The sequence below is a fragment of the Polypterus senegalus genome, chromosome 13 (assembly GCF_016835505.1).
Source record: "Polypterus senegalus isolate Bchr_013 chromosome 13, ASM1683550v1, whole genome shotgun sequence".
NCBI lineage: Eukaryota > Metazoa > Chordata > Cladistia > Polypteriformes > Polypteridae > Polypterus > Polypterus senegalus.
Window position 1 is genome coordinate 44,443,952 of NC_053166.1, and position 19,342 is coordinate 44,463,293.

At 36.5% G+C, this 19,342-nt stretch overlaps 1 protein-coding gene across 2 annotated transcripts in view; it reads right to left on the minus strand.

Moving 5' to 3' along the window:
• The window catches only part of rbm27 (RNA binding motif protein 27), a 91,800-nt gene that overhangs the window by 12,803 nt on the left and 59,655 nt on the right, over positions 1-19,342 (minus strand). The window contains exons 10-16 of one of the 2 annotated variants that reach the window (XM_039774778.1): positions 18,802-18,955; positions 14,944-15,153; positions 5,549-5,668; positions 5,334-5,462; positions 3,228-3,302; positions 457-624; positions 241-345 (exon numbers count right to left, since the gene is read on the minus strand). In XM_039774778.1, the coding sequence (XP_039630712.1) occupies positions 241-345; positions 457-624; positions 3,228-3,302; positions 5,334-5,462; positions 5,549-5,668; positions 14,944-15,153; positions 18,802-18,955 (961 nt within the window). Of the gene's footprint in view, positions 1-240; positions 346-456; positions 625-3,227; positions 3,306-5,333; positions 5,463-5,548; positions 5,669-14,943; positions 15,154-18,801; positions 18,956-19,342 lie in introns of both variants that reach the window. The other variant, XM_039774777.1, reaches the window with a different exon arrangement.

Genomic DNA, 19,342 nt, shown 5'->3' on the forward strand with positions numbered 1-19,342 from the left:
TTTATATAGCGCCTTTCCCATGCTCAAGGCACAATTCATTGCAATGTTCTGGAGGCCAATACTTATAGTTGAAGCAGTAACAAAATTTGGAACTCTCTTTGTACTTCATAGAATGAATATAAACTAAAATATTAGAAAATTAAAGATGGAACCTTATAAGGAATCTCATGGCAGCTGACATTTACAATATGGTTGTGAAAACGGGAATGAGTGATATCCAGCTTTTTAAAGAATGCTTACCTCAATCTGAAGCTGATTAAGCTTCCTTTTCAAGTCTGTTGTATCTTCTCCAGAACTTAGCTTCTTATGAAAATCCAGTTCGGCATCAAGTAACTCCTTTTGAGCCTTTGAATCGAATAATAATGTACAACAGCATGAACGTTTTGCACACAAATTACAATTAATATGTATTTTATGTCAAAGAGTTGGGATAGACAGATGCAGAATCAAACTTACATCAATCTTTGTTTTTGGCTGAATGGACTTTCCTGGAGCATTTGATATGGGTTTTAATTCATCCTTAAGTTGTGAAATCTTGTTTGTAAGCTCCTTAAGTGTTTTCATTATATTTGCCCTCTCCTCCGGTTTCATATTTTTATTTTTCTCAAGTCTGTTAATTAGTACCTAAAAAGGAGATAGCAGGCTTATTTTACATCGTAGCAATAGAAACATCCCATTAACTACCAAAAGGGTAAGTAAATACAGTAAGTGCTCTACATACAAACCTTCAAGTTACAAACTTTCAAAGATGTAAATGTGCATGTTCAATAAATTCAAATTTATATAGATGAAAAATTAAAAACTGTAGTGCATCTTCAAATATCACAGCAAGCACATAAATTAGTTTGCATATCTGGTGCTAGACGGATCGCAATACCTACACTATTATTATTTACATTCCAAGTCACATGCATGCATCCTCTACAACTGGTTGTGCTTTTGGCTGTATCTCTGTTGAGTTAACACAGTTTATTTCAAGCCCAAGATGTCCAGAATTCCTCACTTAGAGAACATTAACATGCAATAAACCAAGTAGTGTGGTGGAGTGCAGGCGCAACAGGGACCTTTCCTTCGGATCTTGTGAACAGCGTGCTCTAGTCGACTTGTCCTAATCGACTCTAACGTATGATTTTTGGATATGAGCATCCCATCAGGAGTACTGCGGGTTTAGTGAGTGCTTTTATTTTGATACACACAAGTTGGAGATAGTGCTGGAAGTAGTTCTTTTGTGAAGCTTTTTTTTTTTTATTGTTTATTTATTTTTTTGCTTTGTCCTCACTTTAAAATATTCCTTGAATCTTCACAGCGAACACTTACCGGGCATCAATATTAAGTAATGGACAGTAGGTGTCGATTGATGATGCCATCCGAGTGCTCACTTTGTGTGTAATGGCTGGAATTGGATTTGAAGACAATCAAGTAGGCTTGTCCCCTAGCGGTAAGCGAGTCTAATGTACTGAGATCAGCTGATGGAAAACAATGGGAATAAAAAATAACTTTCATTTGTGTGTTGTTAAAATGCACTTGAAATCTATAACAAAAAATGTAAATTATAACTATTAAGAGCACGTGCTTGTGTACTGTACAATACAAAATACAAATTTGTTTTTGATAGAATAAGGTGAGGAGAGGTAGGTTAGGTCCGCATATCTAGGCTACCTGATAGGGTAAACAGCAATATCAGCTAAGGGAAAACAATGGAAACAAAAATAACTGTTGTTTATTGTTAAAACACAGAAGAAATCTGTAAGAAATGCAAAAATGTATTTTTAAAAGCATTTTCTTAGGTACAAACAGGTGTACATGTACATGTTTACTAGAGGAGTTGACAGTTGGGGGTTGCATCGTCTTCGTTGGGTGCTTAGGCTAACTTTGCTGGACTTACAAAGTGGACTTGCAAACGTGCTCTCAGAATGGAACTCATTTGAATGTAGGGTACTTACTGTATAGAAGAATTAAAGGAAATACAAATGTGGAATATGCACTGTATAAAGATCCAAGCCACCAAATTATGCTTGACAATCAACTTCATTCATTAATGGATTCAGACAACAGACTATACATTTCACATTTCTGTTTTAATGTATAATTTCACATATATACCAGACAAACTGTAATTTCTGGACACTTGGGCTGCTTTGTTGGTTTACCTTTAGGAAGTAAAATAAAGGTCTATAAAACATACATTATACAGTGGAACCTCGGTTCACGACCATAATTCGTTCCAAAACTCTGGTCATAAACCGATTTGGTCGTGAACCGATGCAATTTCCACCATAGGATTGTATGTAAATACAATTAATCCGTTCCAGACCGTACGAACTGTATGTAAATATATATTTTTTTAGTTTTTAAGCACAAATGTAGTTAATTATACCATAGAATGCACAGCGTAATAGTAAACTAAATGTAAAAACATTGAATAACACTGAGAAAACCTTGAACAACAGAGAAAACTAACACTGCAATAGTTTGCGCTATAGTGCTAGGAACCGCTCACTAAAAACACTTTTTTTTTTAATGAGTTTTAAGCACAGGGAAAAAATTAACATTTGAAAAATCCATAATTTAATAAACCACCAAGAAATGTAACATTGCCACAATGCAGGCTATGAACCGATCGCTGTAAACAGAACTGAAAACAAAAACGAGCCTTTTCTACCTTATGCATCCAGCCTTGCCTCTCTCGCTTGCTCGCTCACTCTCTCTCTCTTTCGTGTGTGCGTGTGTCTCTTTCGCAAGCCTGGAGCGCCTGTGTGTGTTGTGTGTGTGCGTGCGTGCCACTGTCTCGCACACGTACGTGTGTGTGTGCATGCCTCTGTCTCGCACGCCTCTGTGTGTGTGTGTGTGTGTGTCACGCACTCTCTCTTTCTCTCTTGCTTGATGTACAGAAAATTCACAGGGAGAGACTGAACATGTACAAACCTAAAACGAAACTGGCTTGTTCGTATACCAAGTGTGTGGTCGTGAACCAAGGCAAACGTTTGGCGAACTTTTTGGTCGTAAACCGAGTTGCACGTGTACCGAGACGTTTGTGAACCGAGGTTCCACTGGTACTGCCACTTTTTCGGTGGTCTAAGCCTATGGGTTATTAGCAATTAGTCTTTCTCCATTACACATGCATTTTGGCTATTTTTAATTAACAAAGTGTAAATACTTTATTATAAAATAAGAAGCAAAAATAAGATACATGTTTAAACTACTAATTTCCTTTACAAAGTTTTTACCTTCTGGCATTCTATTTGTTTTTCCAGCATTTCTTGTTGTTTTTTCCTCATATCTTGCTGAAGTTTAATAGTATCCTGCTGAAGTTAAATGAAAACATAAAATATTTAAATTATTTAGTATCCAAAAGCCTGTCCCATGTCATATACACTGGTATTCACTGCAACAATACAATGGCAGTGATGATACATTGAAAACATGTTCTACCAGAGTTCTAATGCATTATTTTTTATTCATTCTTGTCATAAACAAACATTTTATGTCTTTACAGAGTAGACTACTACCACAGTCTCTATTAAACCTGTAGGAATAAGACAGAAAAAAACTTAAGCTATTCATCAGAGACACAAATACCAAAACTTACTGTTCATGTGAAAGAGTATTATTTAATTCTTATTGGTGAACAGCAAGAAAGCCAGTATAAGCAACATAAAGTGCAGTTCAAAAATATTTGGAAAGTGAAAAAGATGTTATTGGCAATTCCTAAATTCCTAAAGTCCCCAGAGGGGACTGGGCGGTTTCATGGTCTGGAATCCCTACAGATTTTATTTTTTTCTCTAGCCGTCTGGAGTTTTTTTTTGTTTTTTCTGTCCCCCCTGGCCATTGGACCTTACTCTTATTCGAAGTTAATTAATGTTGATTTATTTTGTTTTTCTTATTGTGTCTTTTATTTTTCTATTCTTTATTATGTAAAGCACTGTTTGTATGAAAATCTGCTATATAAATAAATGTTTGTTGTTGTTGTTGTTGTAAATTATCCCCTGCCACCACACCCCAATTTAAAGAATCAAAAGAAAATAGTACAAATTAAAAATTGACAAATTAATATCTTAAATATAGTTGTTTTAAATACTTTTCATCCCTTTGCAGTCAATGACTACCTGTATTCTAGAAACCATAATCATCTCCAGGTGTAGGGTTTTTTTTCGTGGTGATGCATATGAAATTAATGCTCAGTTGAATTTTGGTCAAGTGATTGTTTCAGCTATTTAAGAACATTTCACTTTTTTGGCCTTGAGGGACTCTATGGTTGCTAGCGTATGCTTTGGGTCAATGGCCTGCAGAGATGTAAAGCACCGTCCAATGAGTTTTGATGCATTCTGCTGATTCTGAGCAGACAAGATTTCTCTGTACACCACAGAATCCATTATGTTGCTATTATCAGCAGTCACCTTATCAATACATATAAGGCAACCAATTCTACTGGCAGCTATAAATGCAATTTATAGTTGTCTAATTTTCTCTTTAAGGGCAACTTGGAGACATTTACATGCATATCCTGGAGAGCTAGCTGACAGTTTAATTTATTTTTTTTAATTTACAAGCGACAGTATTTTTTTTAGCATCCACAGATGTAGTTTTCTTTGGTCTACCAGGCCATTTCCTATTTCTGAGCTCTTTTTTTCTGTTCAATAACATACCATAAAGTTGATTTTGGCAAAGCTAATGTTTCTGTTCTCCCTGGGGTTTTTTTGGTCTTATGATGTTCTGCTTTACTTAAAGAAACTACTTTACTTTATTAACCCTGTTTTGGTCATCATATTGAGTGACAATAGCAACAGATTCTAAATACCACACTTGGAATTACCTTTTAAGCATTTTACGAGGTTCTTTGTGCATTGTTTGTGGATGCAGTAACACATATCCTTTCAAGTTACACCTAAGCGGGTAAATGTCTAGTTACTTTTGAATTTCCCAATGGGATTAATACATTTTATCTAATCTAAAATAGGGTGGAACACATAAGAAGCTCTGTGACTCCCATACCTTTCACCTGTTTTTTATGTAAATATGCTTGATTTACTGCTGAACGTCTACACTACAATCTCAAAAACTTTGTGTCATTTCATTACCGATGTTTATGTAGAGTACCACACTAAAATCAATTGTGTCACTATCCAAATAATTAAGTTCTGCAGTGTAGCTGAGGCTATGAATGGGTATCTATCTTATAATGAGTCTTAAATCTAATTGCTCCTTAACCACTTACTCATACTACTTGAATTAAAACGTAAAGATGTAATCCAAATGAAACATAATATTTAACATAATTATATTTACAAAAGTATTTCTCACTTCATCACTTCACTTCTGTGGAAAAAAAATACCTGTTTCTTCTTTAGGGCATCCTGGACTTCAAGCACTTTAGAAGAAGATTTTACTATTGGTTTTGGGATTACTTTTACTGAAGCAGAAGTGAAAGGTGCTTTTAGTGGACTTGGAGCAGAATTAACAACCTAGGAAAAACATTGGTATAAAATAAACATGTGGTCTCAGAAATGCTCATGTTTTAATTGAAAATAAGAATACACATGCATATTACCTCCACAGCATCTGTAGTACGTAATGCCTCTGCTTTATTTAACACTGCAGCCCCAATGCGATGTTTTGCTGACACTTTATTTAGGATATATGACCCAGGATTGTGTGGCTTGTTTACTACCTATAAAAAGAAATACAATCAACATCAGAAGAACAATAAATTCTATATCTAGCACTAATTTAAAAGTAAATGAAATTACCTTCAACACTATAGTCATAGTTTAAACTCATATTAAGAGTAATATATGTTATAGATGTACAGGGTCATTATTGACACATGTACAGAGGACAGTGAAATTCTTACTTACAAGCCAACATTAAACATGTCATCAGTTTCTGGCGTCAAGTTTAGTGAATATACATTTAAGCATATTACCACCTTATTTTTGAGTAAACAGGTTTTATTATGATGCTTTCTTGCTTTTAGATTGCTGAGGTATAATTCTAATTTTTACTTTTAAAAAAAATCTACTACCCCAAATCCAAATAAATTACCACTGCCAAATGAGCATTGCTTGTTAAACTTCAGTTATCTAAAATTATGGTTCCTAAACTCAGTCCTGAAGACCAGCTGTGGCTGCATATTTTGTTCCAACTAATGTCTGTTTTTAAATGGCATTAGCCTAATTAAGTAAGCTATTTCCCAGTATCTGTGTTTTGAGGTCTATGTAGAAATTACAAAACTAAGTTCGGTAAACTTTTATTAACAATATTTCATCCTTATTTTCATTCTGTTTTTCTGTGTGTTTTGGTTATTTAATCCATTATGTACTAATTAATGGGCCTGATACTAAAGACGTTGCAGCCTTACATCATTAAGTGTTATTTGCAGGGTGTCCGCTCTGCTCATTTTCAATTGTCATTATTAGGATACAGTTAAGGGAGCAAACTATAAAAAAGGGGAAAATAACAGGACAACAACAAAAGAGAATTAAGCATTTAAAGCTAGAGCATAATTAAAAATACAAGTCAAATCCCATCATTACAAATACAGAAATAATTTTCAGAATAACTAACACTCTTTGCGGGCCCGGACAAACATTCATGCAACATCGTGTTAAATTAATTTCTTTAAAATGAAATGTAAAATTCAGTACAAGGAATGTTTTTTGAGTCAAAAATGGCCACCAAAAATAATAAGATGCAAAAAATACTTAATGCTGCACCAACACTTTCTGCACCATGTCTTGGCAACAATGAAAAAAGCCAGGTCGTTTCAAAGAAGCAACAGTCTGATGTTAAATTTCCGGTCTTGGGTAGTAGGTGTAACATCATACACATAGCCAAATGTGTAACCTAGCATCCATGTGGGTAGTTGCGTTACATCTAACATCTCATTTTCATTCTGTATTTATACCTATATTTCAAATAAAATGTTACATCTAACATCTTTTTTTCCATTGTTTTTTCATACCTGTATTTCTAACCAAAAAAAAAAGTCTCACTTTCAAATAAAATAATTTTTGCTGTTTAAGAAGCACTGCTTTTTACACAGGTATTGTCAAGCATGGGTCGCAGAGTTGCACAAGAGACTGGAAGGTGAGCGCAGGTTTTCAAGTAAAATACAGGTACTTCATTACTGTATAGAGAAGGCAGGTACAGTGTCAAGAATTCATTCAAAATATATGAGGCACGTTTTAGGAGCCTCACCACTCAAGATAAGAGCTGCAACACCTGCAATCATCCCGCTTTATCTCTCATCTTCAGATCAGAGCACCACCAGCGGAGTAGGTCAAAGCCTGTTGTTAAATGTAGTATACATCGTGCGACAAGCACATTACACGGTAAGCCTAATCCTGCAGATGACAACCAATTACTTTGCTCGTTTTACTGTTTGCCAGATGCAGCAGTACAGCTATGGAGCTGTCTTTGAGCCACAGCCATTAGAAATCGTGAATTGCCGTCAACCCCGGTCACAATATTATATACAATATCCCCATATTTGTTATAACAAACCTTCCGTTATAACTTCTAGTCCCATGAGTTTCATTATAACAGGATTTCACCTGTATTTCTAAATGTCTTATATACATGTAAAAATCATACGCTGTGCTTTTGTAAATGCAGAATATGGAAGAAGAAAAAAAAAAAGACAGCTAAAAGGAGATCAATTGTTATCACTGATTGTGAATCTGGTTGGAGAAAAAAAAACAGCCTACAGGCTTTACAGATCAGTTCACTGGCATTACAGTAGACCCCCACGAAGTCGCGGTTCAGGGTTCACGGACTCAGTCGATCACGATTTTTTCTTAGAACCTAACTATTAATTGTTAGCGGAAAGCCCAAATATCCTCCGCAATATTTTATGGCTTTTTCCGTGGCAATACTGTGCTGTAGAGAGAACAGGAAGCAACCACTGAGGGGAACACGGTTTGGGATGGTGAAAGTAGCCAATCTAAGAGCGTTATTCATTTCTCCTTGCTGATGACTGACTGCTGCTTTGTGACGCGTCTCCAGCTGAGTGTCCTTGTGTTTTCCATTTTGTTAAACGCACACAATGTTGTCGAATCGCCGTGCACCTTCTAAGGTATTGAACCTAAACACCAGAAGAAGTTTAAAACACTCCAGGAGAAGGTTGAACTACTGGATTTGCTCCGGGAACTAAAACGTTATGCTGCAGTAGCGCGTCACTATGGCATTAATGAAAGCACCGTATGCTACATAAAGAAGAACGAAGCAGCGATCTGTAGTACCGTATCTGTAAGTTTCAGAGATAGTGCCAAATAGGTAATGACCATAAGGAAAAAGGAAGAACATCCCATTGGATGGTAACATCATCCGTGAGAAAGCACGGAAATTGTACCAGCAGTTCAGGAGACAATGTAGCAACTTCCTACAGTATCACAATGTGACTGAAACCTATAAAGAAAAGCCAGCACGAAACCCCACCAGAAGACGACCTGTACAAAGATACGACTCCTCCTGAAGCGCCTGAAGAAGAGGCGCCATCTGAGGAGTTTTAAATACTGTGCATCGTACTGCACAGCTCCTTCATCATCATCATCAATATCATTCATCATTGGTGAGTACCCATACATTTTACTATGTTTTAATTAAATGAAATTATGTATTTACTCTACTTATAACAAAGGAAACTACAGCACATACCAAAGAACACACACATGCATGAATTACAGTATGTATTGCGGTAACATTGGTATTTTACATTCTTCACCGCAGGAGACATAACAGTAAAGTACTTTACAGTATATGGGTGTACCTTTACATTCTGGTTTTAGGTAATATATTAAGGCAATTTTTCATGTAATGTATTAAGCTGAGTTTGCAACGAAATTAAAGTGCTTTGGGGGTATACTGTATTTAGGGTTGAAACTATAAAAATAGGCATTTAAAAGGCATTTTTTAACCACATCCAAAAGTCGTGGTTTTTCACAATTCACGGGTGCTCTAGGAACATAACCCCCGCATATTTTGGGGGTGTACATGCAAGTACTGTACCCACTCAACTCAAGACTGCAAACACTACAAACAGTGGTGACTTTAGCTCAACATTTTACTTCCACAAAGCTACCTTTTGTTCACTGTATAAATATCACACTTTGCCTTAGAAATGCAAACAGCCTTATTAAAGACATCTTGCATCTTGAACATTTACTTCTCTTACCTAACTGTTCTGGAAAATTGGTCAGGTACATTCAATGGCATGCAAATGGGTATCCTTGCTTAAAATGTTACTGTGAATAATTAAATGAGCAGAAAATGAACTGATCACCAAAAGACAAAGTTAAAGGTGACGCATTTCTTTAATATTTTAAGAAAGATTATATTTTTATTTTCATCATTCACTGGTACAAAATGCCAAAAACTAAAAACTGCATGAAGCAAAAGTTTGGGTACCCAACATGGTACTTAACACCCATTCTGGCAAGTATCACAGCTTATAAACACTTTCTGAAGTCAACTAAGTCTTTCAGTTCTTACTTGGGGTATTTCTGCCCATTTGTCCTTGCAAAAAGAATTCTAATTCTGCAAGATTCTTGGGCCATCTTGCATGCACTGCTTCTTTGAGATATATCCACAGATTTTCAATGATGTTCAGGGACATGGCAAAACCGTCAGCTTACGCCTCTTGATGTATTCCATTGTAAATTTTGAGATGTGTTTCGGATCATTATCTTGTTGTAGGACTCACTTCAACATTTTTTTTTTTTTTTTACAGATTATGTGATGTTTGCTTCCAGAATTTGCTGGTATTTATTTGACCCCTTATCAGTCCACAGCACTTGTTTCCAAAATGCAATAGGCTTATTTAGATGTTCACTTGAACATGTCAGGTGCTGAATTTTGTGGCCAGGATGAAATGTTTTCTTCTACTGACTCTATCAGGAAGGTCAAATTTGTTCAGATGTCATTGCACAATAGAACAATGCATCACCACTCCAGAGCTACCTGCAAAAACTTTGCTATCATCTTGTAGCCTTTTCCTGCTTTGTGAGCATCAATTGTTTTATTTTTTAGAGTGCTAGGCAGCTTCTTAGAGGTGCCCAAGGCTGCTGATTATAATTAATAAGCTAATTAAGGCATGAGACCTTGGGAAAAGTTCTCAGACCTCAGATATTTCGAAGTGCCAAACTTTTGCATGCTGTTCCTTTCCTTGTTTCACTAGACAATTGTACAAAACAAAAACATTACACTAATTTTGCATAAAATGCTGAAAAGAAATGTCATCTTTAACTTTATCCCTTTTAGTGATCAGTTCATCTTCTGCTCAGTTAACTAATCATACTAACAGACATTTTAAGCAAGGGTGCTCAAACTTTTGCATGCCACTATAAATATGACATATTGCCTTAGAAAAGCAAACAGTATTTTTAAATACCTCCGTCATACTGAGCAGTAAATTTTCTCCCTTCTCTGTTTTGGAAAATAGCCAAAGACCATTAGCATTCATACCAATAGACGTGGGGACAGTTTTTATCACGGATCACAAGGCTACTAACAGCCACTTATACTGTAAATGGTATGTGATGCTGTCTTTAACATATGATGTTTACACTGGCCATTTATATTATACTACTATTCTATGCATAACATGGAATTAAGAAAGTCATACTGTGCAGTCATTACAATCTGAACTTCAAGAGACATGCAGTGCATCCGGAAAGTACTGTATTTACTCCTGTAGCACGCGCCCTCGTGTAAGACACGCACCCCAATTTTTACAAAGAAAATCGGGAAAAAATTTTTTGCCCCGTGTACGACACGCATTGTGATTGTATAGGAAGTGAGTGAGGTTAGAGTAAGACACCAACGTGAATAACTGTAATGGAGAATAATTATGTCTCGTTTAATTCTTTCTGCACATGATACAGTATATTGTACTAACTGTAAGCAGTACCCCTACTGCAGAACGTTCAGTGTTTGTCACACCATGCTGCGAAAGGAGGGAATAGCCCTGTGAAATGAGAAAAGAAAGAACCGTATAGAGACAATCGGTAAAGGACTGTAACGGCAAGTGGAAAATTATTGTGCTCACCAGAATATTCCAGTTTAATCATCATCTTCCGATTCGCTGCTGGATTCGCCACAGCTACTGATGTCCCATACGGTACACGGTACACCGCTGCTTCTCTCTGCCTCCTGTGCGTACCGGGACACTCCCGTCTCCAACTGCATTAACAGTAGTGTTTGAGGGGTTCTCAAAATGAACTGGCATTTGATCAGCATTACCGATTTGCCCCATTAAATACATTTTCTGCTGCCTAAACTGAATAATGTATTTTTGGTAAGCTAGTAGCTTTTCTTCATATGCGTCTGGTAGACACTGCGAAATGGTCGTGCGGCGTCTTATTGATAAGCCATTCCTTCTCATGAACCGCATAACCCATCAGCGGCTTGCTTTGAACTGAGTGATGGGTATTCCACGTTCTTTCGCTATATCACAAGCTTTCACCTGAATCATTTCCGTGGACACTGTATATCCAAGCTGACGCCTGCCTTGAATGTAATCAGCGAGTGCAACTTCAACTTGTGGGAACTGGGCACGTTTTCCGCGAAATGCCCGTCTGTTTATGTTGCATGACGAAAGTTTTTCTTTCTTCTGTAGCTAATCTCGAACACATGACTCTGGAACACCATATTTGCGACCTGCTGCCCAATTTCCTATCTTCTCTGCTTCCAAAATCACTTTTAGTTTCTCTCCCGCCATGAAGGAGCGTAAACGCTTACTATCCATGCTGAATGACGACGCCAAACTGATTCAAAAACAAACCTACCCCCTACCGTATTCCTCGTGTATGACACGCACCATTTCCTCGTGTGTGACGCGCACCTGATTTTCTAATGCTCATTTTCAGGAAAAAATGTGCGCGTGGTACACAAGTAAATACGGTGTTCACAGCGCATCATTTTTTCCACATTTTGTTATGTTACAGCCTTATTCAAAAATAGATTAATTTTTTTCCTTAGAATTCTAACCACAACACCCCATAATGACAAAGTGAAAAAAGTTTACTTGAGGTTTTTGCAAATTTATTAAAAATAAAAAAAACTGAGAAATCACATGTACATAAGTATTCACAGACTTTGCTCAATACTTTGTCGATGCACTTTTGGCAGCAATTACAGCCTCAAGTCTTTTTAAATATGATGTCACAAACTTGGCACACCTACCCTTGGCCAGTTTCGCCCATTTCTCACCATTTCGCACCTCTCAAACACCATCAGGTTGGATGGGAAGCATCAGTGCACAGCCATTTTAAGATCTCTCCAGAGATGTTCAATCGGATTCAAGTCTGGGCCACTCAAGGACATTCACAGAGTTGTCCTGAAGCCACTCCTTTGATATCTTGGCTGTATGCTCAAGGTCGTTGTCCTGCTGAAAGATGAATCGTCACCCCAGTCTGAAGTCAAGAGCGCTCTGAAGCAGGTTTTCATCCACGATGTCTCTGTACATTGCTGCAGTCATCTTTCTCTTTATCCTGACTAGTCTCCCAGTTCCTGCCGCTGAAAAACATCCCCACAGCATGATGCTGCCACCACCTTGCTTCACTGTAGGGGAGGTACTGGCCTGGTGATGAGCGGTGTCTGGTTTCCTCCAAACGTGGCGCCTGGCATTCACAACAAAGAGTTCAATCTTTGTCTCATCAGACCAGAGAATTTTGTTTCTCATGGTCTGAGAGTCCTTCATGTGCCTTTTACTAAGGAGTGGCTTCTGTCTGGCCACTCTACCATACAGGCCTGATTGGTGGATTGCTGCCGAGATGGTTGACCTTCTGTAAGGTTCTCCTCTCTCCACAGAGGACCTCTGGAACTCTGACAGAGTGACCATCGTGTTCTTGGTCACCTCCCTGACTAAGGCTCTTCTCCCCCAATCGCTCAGTTTAGATGGCCGGCCAGCTCTAGGAAGAGTCCTGGTGGTTTGGAACTGCTACCACTTACGGATGACGGAGGCCACTGTGCTCATTGGGACCTTCAAAGCAGCAGAAATTTTTCTGTAACCTTCCCCAAATTTGTGCCTCGAGACAATACTGTCTTGGAGGTCTACAGACAATTCCTTTGACTTCATGCTTGGTTTGTGCTTTTACATGAACTGTCAACTGTGGGACCTTATATAGACAGGTGTGTGCCTTTCCAAATCATGTCCAATCAACTGAATTCCCCACAGGTGGACTCCAATTAAGCTGCAGAAACATCTCAAGGATGATCAGGGGAAACAGGATGCACCTAAGCTCAATTTTGAGCTTCATGGCAAAGGTTGTGAATACTTATGTACATGTGCTTTCTCAATTTTTTTATTTTTAATAAATCTGCAAAAATCTCAAGTAAACTTTTTTCATATTGTCATTATGGGGTGTTGTGTGTAGAATTCTGTGGAAAAAATGAATTTAATCTATTTTGGAATAAGGCTGTAACATAAAATGTGGAAAAAGTGATGTGCTATGAATACTTTCCGGAAGCACTGTATGCTTGCAAGTAAATAAAGTAGTTCTAGTTAAACATTTGGATATCAACTTTTATACTGAAACTTGACTTAAAACATTAAACTGTCTCTTTAACAGAAGGTTTTACCTGATGGTTCTACCTATTACAGAAAAGTTACAACTTACAGATCGATTACTAATTTTGAATTTCAAATACCTATAAGTCTAGCAGATACTACTTTCTTTAAAGTGTTGATATTAGACAATAAAACTAGATAAAGCTTAAAAACATTAACTTTCAGACCTCCCAAGCCTCATTCCATGTTTAATATAGTTTTGCAACTATCAATGGTGTCAATAAAAACAGAACCTCTTACTGGGAACTTTAATATTTAAATAGACATATACTGACAGTAATAAAAATAATTATTTACATTTATATAGTGCTTTTTCACTACTCTGAATGCTTTTCAGAGTGAGTGGGGGCCCACTTCAGCCACCACCAATTTTTGTGTTAATATGGTCACCACACATTAGCCATTAGGATGCGAAATGTTGAGAGAGAGATAGCCTATTACAAACAAGGGAGGATTAGGGAGCCAGAACAACTAGGTCAAAGATGGCAATATAGCCTGGACATTGGCATACACCCTACTCTTTACAAAGGATGCCCAAGGATTTTTTATGACCACAGACAGCCAGGACCTCAGTTAATCATCTGATCCAAAGGATGGCACCATTTTTACAGCGAAGTGCCCATATTACTGCACTGGCTTCCACATTCAGACCACAGGGTAATCACCCCATGCTGGACTCACCAACACCAGCAGCAACCCAGGGTTTTTCTAGACGGCCTCCCATTCAAGTACTGGCCGCACCCAAACATGTTTAGCTTAGGTGGATGACCTCTTCTGAAGTGTATGTAGTATGAATGCTTTTTAATATTTCTGAAAAATTCTACAGGATCACCAAGGAGTAAAATGTCTTTTAAACTTTCATAATCATGCTTAATATTGAATTGTCAAAATGAAAATCTTACCCTAGATTAAAAGAATTTCCTATTATTTAATTATGTTTGATGTGCTCTATTTCCTCCAAAAGAGAAGTGGGATGACACAATTCAGCCACTAGCGAGCTACGTGGATAGGGATACTAACAGTAGCACAGTTCAGACACTGAAGGACAATGTACACCGGGAAACCGTTGCTTCATAGTAAGAAAGGTATTTTCAGGTAAAAAAGGCAGACATCTTCTAAGTAAGGTATAAGTTTGTCAGTTTTACATTAGAAAAAGGAAGGGGTGTCCCTTATTAGCAGTATCTGAGCTTGCTTTGCAGTCCCTAGATATCAATCTCAAGAAGCAAGTGTTGCATGTTGATTACCACATGAAAAAAAGAATTTCACTGTTCTCTGTATATATGGCAACATAATTAGAAACATAAACAAGTGGAAGGTTAGTACATTATGCATCCTTTTGTTAACTAGAGTAATATACTACCAATACAATACATTACCTTGTGTACATTTGTATGTTGAGGTATAACAGGTGAAACCTGGGTTTGATTTTGCTGCGTTTGTTGCGACTGTTCATTATTGTCTCTATGCCAATATACTCGAATAAATCTGTTGTTTAACACGGCTTCTGTACTAGAGATTGCCCTTCTGGCTTCTTCATTTGTCGTGTATTGGATCATCGCAGCTTCTGGGTCCCCACCAAAAACAACCTATATTACATTTGAGAAAGAATAAAAGAAAAAACTTTGATCAGTATAAATAGTTTGATTAAGCAAGTTTGAGAATGCTACGCTATTCTGCTGCTTCAATATTTGTTAAAAAAATAATAATAATAATTATTCAATAACTTCTCACAAGATCAACTGCTTCATGATTGCTGCACCTCACAGAGTTAAGCGAGAAACTGATGGTAGTAGATTATATATATCTTTTAAGCCAGTTAGTAATTGCTTCTGACTTGGTGTATTAGAGTATAATGTATACATGTATTTTAACAGAAAATTGTTCACAGTGTTCTGCACCTTCACTCAGTGAAGAGTGCTATAAAAAAATAAATTGTAAATTTGTTCAAGGTAAACATTCCCAAACCCTTCTCATAATATTGCCATTAACTGAGTAGCTGACTGCTCTGCCAAGAGTTTTTCAAACATGAACTGTTAAATTACAGGTAACCGAATTTATAGAGAAAAAGTAACACTGTATTTTACATTGTAGTACAATATTCATAAACAAATATTTCTCTTTATTCCCACAGAGGAAAATGCTTTTTTAAAATCTTGCATCTTCTTATATTTTAGAGTGCCTATCCCCGTATATACCTTGTTACATCCATGGATCCTTGAAAAATACTTTGTATATTATTCCAAAAGCTAAGCATCAAAGAACTCATTAGGTAATGTTTTGCTGTTATGTGTCAAACATCTGTAGTACTTTACCAATAGAGACATACCAAGCTAATACCATGTAAATTGCGTCTTTAATGACAAAAACTAAAATGAATGCTTTTGAAGTCATAGATGATGAAATGAGCTGGTCCATTTGTTAATGCCAACACAAAATGTATTTAGGTTTTCAGTGCTTGAAGCACATTTCCCAGTTAATATGACCTGCATGTCACTGCTGAATATGAATCTAAATTTGTTATTCTTTTGGTTTCTGACAGCAGACAAATGTTTATGAGCATAACACCTAAAATGTGAAGAATGTAGTAAAAGCACTTATGTTGTCTATTAGAATGGTGCGTTAGTAAATGCAATGCAGTCTCTCAGTTACGATTAATTGAGTATAAGTAACTTTTGTAATTGTGGATTTGTACACAATCTAAGCAATAACAATCTGATCACTCATGGGAGACATTTTAGAAACAGCACAGCAAAGGCTCTGAAATACTGGATTACTGTAAAACAAATTGACTCTTTAGTGAGTTCTTTAACAAGTTAATGATGTCAATATGAATCTTAAAATAGCAAAAGGTGCAAACCTAACAGAGTGAATTTTTGTCAAAACAGATTTTAAAAGTATTTTGTTATAAAAGCAGCTTTAAAGGGTATGTTTAAATGTACATATCCTAAAGTATTTTGGAATTCACCAATTCAACAGTCTAGTATTTTAAGCAGTATTTTTCAGTTGCTAGAGAAAAAATATCAGAATAAATTAAAAATGATCACATCATCAGATAAATCCAATAGTCCATAATGCTCTCATTCTTTATAAACCCTGTGCTGAAGGAAAATGTGTGCTGCTTGGTCAATTCTTTTTAGGTAAAATCTTATAGCAGCATAACTAAGGCATGTTGAAGGCCAGAAAACTGAAGACAGAGCACAGCTGCCAGTATCTGACCAAGATCATTTGAAATCCTTTCTATACCTACTCTTCATTTTATGTTCAATAATCAATACACATTTGTGTACATGTTACTATCATAGTTTAGAGGTATCCACCTGATTGACAGTTTGACCAATTTACTTTTAGTCAACTAAAACCAACTTATTTTATCTCAACTAAAAATCTTTTTTTGTCGACTAAAACTAACAATTAAATTACTAAAATGTGACTAAAACTAAAATGCAATTTAGTCAGAAGGCTAAGACTAAAACAGTCAAAATGTATTGTCAAAATTGTCACTGATCGGGTGTTTCAGTCTTTTGAACATCATACAACCTTGTCCAATTAATCAAACTCCAGCTTGTGTCCAAGTAGCCTACGTGCTCCACAGATCTCCCATCTTAATCCAAAGGCATCATGAAGCTTTCTCAGCAGTTTACGTGATGTTCTTGATGGCCTTCCTGTTTTGCAGTCCTGTAATTCCAAGGATCTTGAGGGCCCAGTATAGAGACTGCCCGCAAAATCTCCACAGCCCACGTCAATGGGCTCAGATCGGGCCCTCCATCTACCACTTGTCCACCAGCCCTTAATTCTAGCAAGGCCACTTGTTTTGTTGACTTAGACTACAGGACCAAACCTGGCCTGAGAGTGATTAAAACTCCTGAAGTCACACTTTTTTAATTTGACTTTTTCATAGCTGCTAATAGATTATACTGCATATGTACTGAAATATTATATAGTTCTTGGATTTGCAATCATTATTAACCTGTACTACTCTTTTTTTTTTCTGGTTTTCTGCAGTGCCACCAACATCTGATCAAAGTACTTTATATAGCCACCTGTGATGTTGAAATTAATGTGGACATTTTCAACTGTTGACAAGACCCACTGCATTGAATTTTCTGGGACAAATCTTAAAAGCAATAGTAACTACTTAAGCACATTTTATGTTGGGTAGAACACCTAGTGGGGGCTGGGTGGTCTTTTGGTCTTAGAAAAGGTCTAGATTTTTTTTTTTCTCCAGCATCCCACCGGTTGGACTTTTTTTTTGTCTTTTCTGGCAATCTGACCATAGTATCAGACCTACCATTATAATCAAAATAGATCTAAAAACAAACCCATAATTATAGGCTTTATCACTTGTAAATTTGTATTTCTAAGTGTGTAAACATTTATTGTTAACTATTTTTGATATTGCATTTATTCATTCATATACCTATTATAAATTTGTTGTTTTTTTATGCAATTTTTATTTAACTTCTTGTAAAGCACTCGGGGCCACAAGCCTTGTTATGAAAATGTACTAAAAAAATAAATGTTGCTGTTATCCACATTGGAGAAATAAAGAATCAGGCTTAAAGATTCAATAAACTTCAGTATAAGTGAAATGTGCAAACTTACACCTATATCCAAACTGAACTTTTGTCCTTTTATACCCAACAGAGAAAAAACTGATTTTATATATATTGTCACACATGAGCTTTGGAGGCATTCTAAAGGTGTAACTGAGGGTAAGAGGCAGAGTCAGGGGTTGATGAAGTACACTAATGTCTCTTTCTCCCTCTTCTACAGATCACCAGAAGGGTGCCCAGCTAAATCACTTCCAGCTCCCGCACTCCCTTCCTGACCACGCCCTCCTGCTACCCTCACTTCCACCAACTCCCTCCTGGACCCCCCTTTTCCTGCCCACCGCTTATAAAACCCAAACACCTCACCTTGCTAGTCAGTCCCGTTCTGAACTCTGTACCAGACACTACTCTGGCACTTTTTTCAACTGAAGCAATCGTGGTTACAATATACATAACAGCAACATCCCACATCATAAAAGTACTTGGTTATTATGGGTTACGTACATCTTAAAGCAAATATCAACTGAATTCATCTATGGTACATGATAGCCCAAGTAAATGAAATCATAGTCAAAATAAGCAAGTATTAAATAAGAGGTTAAATTAAATACGAACTAGCAATAATAAATTAACTAAATATTGAAATAATCAACACATGATTTGAATGTTTACAAAATCCATTACCTGAATATTAACAATAGTGCCAAACTTGCTAAAGTGCTCATTCAGTTTAGCAATGTTGTTCAGATCCCTGGGAATTTTGCGAACCTCCAGTCTGGTGTTGGCATAATGATTTTTTTTCTGAAATCCCGGCTTATGCTGGTTGTTAAAATTTTGTCTGATAGAAATAAAAAGCAACAAATGATTACTATTTTACGTAAAGTTCAACAATCAATCATCTCTACCAAAATGAGTAAAATCGTTCAACTGAATTTTTTTTTTTTTTAAAGGGCAAACAGTTACTGTATTGATGGGTAAAGCCATTCAATATTGTACCTAGAAGACTGTCTACTCTTAGAGTATAACACTATTACATTAATGAATTCTTGAAGCAAAAACAAAGGAAATTATTAAAAAAAAAACAACAAAAAAACAGTATTCAGCATACTCTATATAGTACTTTTGCTAATTTTACTTGTATTCATGTATAACCTATAAAAAACAAAGGCATACTTTTTTTTTTATTTATCTAACCTACACTTTTATATTCACCACAGCATATACT